General features: G+C 42.8%; 1 protein-coding gene across 2 annotated transcripts in view; it reads right to left on the reverse strand.

Annotated features, from left to right (window-relative positions):
• dus1l (dihydrouridine synthase 1-like (S. cerevisiae)) overlaps positions 1-6000 on the reverse strand; it is a 54293-nt gene that overhangs the window by 19573 nt on the left and 28720 nt on the right. The window contains exons 2-7 of one of the 2 annotated variants that reach the window (XM_033643898.2): positions 5585-5642; positions 5184-5434; positions 4901-5009; positions 1159-1209; positions 904-1016; positions 307-389 (exon numbers count right to left, since the gene is read on the reverse strand). In XM_033643898.2, the coding sequence (XP_033499789.1) occupies positions 307-389; positions 904-1016; positions 1159-1209; positions 4901-5009; positions 5184-5420 (593 nt within the window). In that variant the 5' untranslated portion in view covers positions 5421-5434; positions 5585-5642. The remainder of the gene's footprint in view (positions 1-306; positions 390-903; positions 1017-1158; positions 1210-4900; positions 5010-5183; positions 5435-5584; positions 5643-6000) is intronic. The other variant, XM_033643897.2, reaches the window with a different exon arrangement.

Genomic DNA, 6000 nt, shown 5'->3' on the forward strand with positions numbered 1-6000 from the left:
GTGGTTCCGCTTTGATTTATTTAATTATATCTTGTATACTTTTTTTTAACTACCGAATATACTGTATTTAACATTATTGTAAGAGAATTTATTTATCTTTATTATAACAGCTCTTCCTCTTTATTTTGACAGTGGCCATTAAATTTTATTGTAACTGTAGACCATGTAATAATTTTGTATGTTAGTAGTCTACAGTACTTTACAGGATATTTCATATCATGATAAATATTGTGCATTGCAATTTAGCTTTAAAATAGATTAAATACAGTACATGTGAAGTGTTAGAAAAAGGGGGTGGTAGCTCACCGCACGGCCCTGATGTGCACCCAGTTAGCAACACCTGTCATGGCTCCTTTCTGGTCTTTGGTTCTGCCATGCACTGTCAGCAGCTGGAAAGATATTTGACAAAGACAAACTTAGGGCTTTTTAACACCTTTCTATTGCTTCTTGAAACTGCATTAAAGGCAGATTTTAAAGATAAATATAAGTAAACATGGCGGCACGGTGGTTTAGAGGTTAGCACTGTTGCCTCAAAACAGGAGGGTTCCTGGTTTGAACCCAGGAGGGAGCCCTTCTGTGTGTGTCAGTGTGGGTTTTCTCCGGGTACTCATGTATTCCTCCCACAGTCCAAAGACATGCAGGTTGGGGATAAATTGACCGTAGGGGGAATGTGAGTGTGAATGGTTGTCTGTCTCAATGTGTTAGCCCTGCGAAAGTCTGGCAACCTGTCCTGTGTACCCTCTCTCGTCCAATGTCAGCTGGGATAAGCTCCAGCCCCCACACAACCCTCTAGAGGATAAGCGGTTACGGAAATGAATGAATGAATATAAGTAAACAATCTGAACATTAAAATAAGATCCATATCAGTTAATCAATCTCTGTTTGATTAAATATTGATCACACCTGACACCCAGCTCTCTCCAGCATCTGAGCATAGCAGACTGTCTTTTCCACCTCCTCGAACACACGGATCTTGCATGTGATGGGCACTGAGAGCTTTTCATTGGCTAACCTGACTGTAAAATAAGAGGGAAATGATGGGTGACTGTGGTGATTTGTGCTCAAGTGGCATTACACTGGTGCAAGAAATTGGATCTTCTCTAGAAATTACATTTTGACAGAGATCAGAGTCCTACAGTGAGTTAAATACAGACCTACCCATTTTCTCTAACAGCTCCCACTCGTCTTGTAGGAAAACTCCATAGTGCCCTTAGGAACAAACATCAAGACAGGTTAGTTCTGATTTCACAGCAAGGTTGTTATCAGTAGCCCTTTTTACACAGAGATCACACTATAGGGCCACTATAGTGTGATCTCTGTGTAAAAAGGGCTACTGATAACACAGAGATCACACTATAGGGCCACTATGAAGTCCCTACTTCATGTCGCTTTTTGCATTTTTACATAGAACCAAACGACTGCGGCATTGGTGAGTGATTTTAGACAGCATGCAGACATCCCAGAAGCAAAAGAAGCGTGACATGTGACACAATAGTGTCAGCCTCTAGCATGACATACAACATACGCATCAGCAGCACTTTCTGAACAATAACAGTGTCATAACAAGTCCATAACAATCATCTACTGTCCATGTTATCTGGCGGCAGACCTTGTCCTCTGTTCGGAGGGTAAGGAGCTTGACCCTTTGCTAAGTCCCGCCCCCGGATGCGGACTGGCCAATCATAATGTAGCATCGGGACGGCTCAGACCAGGGTCCGACAACAACATACCCGTGCTCCATTAACTCTAATGCAGTTGTTTCAGATTTCCTTCATTTTCAGGCTGGTTTTGTGGATTTGGAGCTAAATGTTGTGCCTGGGGCACGTCATGTATTAATGATACTCATTACCTGGAGAGGTAGGAAAGAGATTTACGTTTCTTGCCTGTTTCAAAACCAAAATCAAACCCTGAAAAGTGTAGGGTTAGCTCACGTTAGCTACTGAAGATATAGCCTACTGAATGTATACACATGCTGCTTTTGCTTTTGCTTTTTAATGATTATAACAGTGAAACAAAGACTGACCCTGCTGTACAGGAACCAGTGAAGGGAAGCAGGGAAACTTTGTTGATATTCAACCAGCTGTGTGTCATTGCATTGTGCACAGATGAATGTTGTTTGACTTCCCCCGGAGATCCCGGCTTGTCCGGTGGCGGAGGTCCGGTTGCTGGCAGCAGCATGGGGGCGAAGCCAAACACCGTTCATCTGCACACACTGTGATGTCACACAGCTGGTTCAATATCGGTGAAGTTTGCCTTTATATTCATTGTCTTGTGTGGCGATCAGCAGTGATGTGGTGGTTCACTTTAACACTGTGATCTGTAGCCTATAGTTCAGCTTTAGCTTCTAACTATCTTTGTCTTTTTAACCTGTTGTTGCTGCTGAGTCAGTTTGACATCCTCGATATATCCTTCAAACACAGACTGTAGACCCCTCTGTCTGCTTCTCTCTGGAATCACTGTTTCAGTTTTCCAAAAATATGATAATATTTTTTCAGGGAGTGCAGTTAGTTACAGTGTGGGCTCCATGCTTACTCCGACAGCTTGTCGGACGATCACAAAGGGGCAGGGCTTAGCAAAGGGTCAATTTGTGGACATTTTCTGCTGCTGTTCTTCTTCTTTAAGTTAGCTGCCAACTGCTATCAGCTACTTTTTAAATGTCCAGCGATGGGTCACACACTTAACACGTACTTAAAACATCACAACCTAGCCTCACATGATCCAGTACTGCTGGCTGGCACATTTATGCAGACATTATTTGGCATTGTTACTACCTCCACAGTCGTTTTAAAGCTGTAACCACTCTGTCACCCTATTCCGCAGTTGTACCTTTTATACAGCACAGTGAGGTGGCATATAGGGTTGGGCGATATGTTAAAAATTTCCAACCGGCCACCGTCAGCCCATCAACCAGCAGCTGCCAATATATTTGGCAGTTGTGTGTGTGGCGGAGAAAAAAAAAAAAGAGGGGGGATGTTGCATTCATGTGATGTTGGAAAGAATCGAAAAATGACTTTCAGAATGGGATAATTCACATGAACGCCACCTCATGTCAGAAAAACAACTCGGATCTCCCGACACCACATGAATGCAGCAAAAAAATGCAGCGTGCTTTGCGAGCCCACTCATGTCCAACATGGCACAGAAATATCTGTGCATACCGGCAACAAGCACGCCATCAGAGAGGGTGTTTAGCACGGCTGGTAACATTGTTAACCATATGCGCACTTTGCTTAAGCCAGATAAGGTTAACATGCTTGTTTTCCTCTCCAAAAACATGTAAAACACTGTGTTTTTGAGTTAAAGACAGTGCAAAGGGACTTTATTATTTTATGTGATTTTTGCACTTTATTTTTCCATTGTTCTTCGTTTAGCCTATATTTATTATTATTTGTATTTATTTATTCAAGCAATAAGCCTACGAGAGGCTTTTAGAACAGCTATAACAGCTTAAGTTTTTTTTGCCACGTCCACAACAGCATTATTATAAAGACAGTGCAAAGGGAGTGGACATCATTATTTTATGTGATTGTGTGATTTTTGCACTTTATTTTTCCAATGTCCTTCGTTTATATTTACTTATTTGTTATCATAGGCTACTGTTACTGTGTAACTTTTGTGGACCGACCAACTGTTGATTCTGTTTCAATAAATTTACCTGCGCCTTACTGTCTGACTGTGGTCTTTAATGTCAAAATTACCGAATTGAAATTTTACTGAAACATACAGCCTATAGGCTATAGTCTTATTCATAAAAAAAAAAAAAAAAAAAAATCACCTTGAGATCTTTGCTGAGTAATAAGCTGTAAAGATGGGCTGAAAACAACTGTTCGACACCATTTTAAAAAGAGTCTGACGACTGCAGAAGGACGCATTCGCTCACAGCCTCTAAATCAGCAAACAGGTGGGAGATAGGGATAACATACCTGTCCTACTATAACGATCGGGGTGCACAACTGCACATCTTTTTTGATGTAGTTCTCAAATATGGTTTATGAATTAACGTTATGGCCGGGTTCCACCGGCTGCAAATGTAAGCGTCACGTCAAGCGTCTTGTTTACCGTTTGCTGAGCCATGATAGTTACAGCATTTTCCAGTTATTACATATATTTGAGTTATCTACAAGTTTACTGTACTGTTTGTCATCTACTCGCTTTCAAATGTCCGCCACGGACATTTACACAATGTCACAGATAAACATGGGTAAATGCATGAAAAAAAAATCATCACATATCACCTCTGATAATGGTTTATTCATTTAAAAACACATTGTGCTCGTTTAGCACACTATTTCATGTAGTTTTTATCTACTGGGAGCGTAGTGCGACAAAAATAGAAAAGCATCCTAAAATACAGAGTTGTCGCGCGGCAGACGGGGGTTGTCGCGCCGCTCCCGTTGCCAGTGGAGCCGCTGTAATTGATTAACAGGGGGGCGAGCTGCTACAGGACTCGCACTGCAGACGTGTCGCACCGCTGACGTGCCCGGTGGACCCCAGCCGTAACTTTCAGCTCCGCCATCAGTGACGTGTTTTGTGAAAGACTCGTCGGAAATCAGTGTTAAGCTGCCAGTTCCAATACGCACACACTTTGAATTGTGCTCTACATAGTAATTATGGACTATATGTACCGAGTTGAATTCTGTGGAGACAGACCATTAATTTAGCAAAATAGAATGACAAAAATCGCCCAAAAAAATCGCCAAAAATGAAACCAACCGTGATGGACTCAGCCAATGGGCGATTGGCGATATACTCGTCCAATTGCCCAAGCCTAGTGGCATAAAGGTGTGAAATTCCTGCCTTGAAGAGGCTGTCTAAAAGAGGCTAGTGTATTCCTGATACAACCACTGGGCGTCACCTAAGTCAGAATTTGGGGCTTAATTCCTGTCAGAAGTGTGTGTACCTCTCTTAGCGATCATTTGTGGACAGCCCAGGTTGAGGTCAATGGCATCGCAGTAGTCCTGGGCCAACAGGGCCGCCTGAAGGAATACCTCTGGATCATTGGCACAAAACTGACACAGAGGGAATGCAACACTGTGATTTACTGGAATTATATGAGGAACAATGTTTTGTAAGAACAAATACATAAAGCACCTGGTGACCAGCCCGTGGCGACTGCACAGGAAAATCAACATGCCTGGAAATGTTCCAGTCAACCATCATTACCAACATGGAGATGACCTCACCTGTGTGATGAGAGGTCTGTCCTCTTCACACACCTCATTGTAGAGGTTTTCTCTCCTGTAGTTGGCATCGCGAACAAACACCTGGGCATGCAGCATGGGGGTGTAGCAGAGCTGAGCACCATGTCGGCGACTCAGCAGGCGCCAAGCCAGCTCGCTCTGGTCCACCATGGGTGCCACCACAAAGCGTGCTCCTTTCAGGGTCTTCTTCCAGAACTCAAAGCCCTGGAGCTTGGCCATTAAAGTTGTTTTCACTAGACCAGGAAGGACAACAATTAATTAAAAACCCTGCAAATAAACTGGTAAACACAACGGAGAGTGGACAAATTAAGAGAGTTACTCTATGAAATGAAAGGGGAAAGACTTTCAGATTTTGATGTAGCACCCAATAGTAGTGATGTTACCTCTGATACTGAAGTCCTGAGGCCTGTGTCAAGCAAAGTGGCCGTGTCCAAATGAAGCCTGTATAAAGGCCCATATCGTTTTTCAGAATATCACATCAAATCAAAATCAAATCAAATCAAATCAACTTTATTTATATGGCACTTTTCATACAACAGTAACACAAAGTGCCTCACAGAGGTTAAAAACAACAAAGATCCAAAACTGAAAACAAAAAGAAAAGAGAAAACCCAACCCTCCCACCCCACATAGAGATACATAAATATACATATACACATGCACGCGCGCACACACACACACACACACACACACACACACACACACACACACAAGCTATCACTAAAGAGACATGGCCTAGCACCGAGACCCGAGGCAAGGAAAAAGCCACCTCTGGGGGCTGTCCACGGCCACAGGGAGC

Source organism: Epinephelus lanceolatus, chromosome 18, assembly GCF_041903045.1.
Source record: "Epinephelus lanceolatus isolate andai-2023 chromosome 18, ASM4190304v1, whole genome shotgun sequence".
Classification (NCBI taxonomy): domain Eukaryota; kingdom Metazoa; phylum Chordata; class Actinopteri; order Perciformes; family Serranidae; genus Epinephelus; species Epinephelus lanceolatus.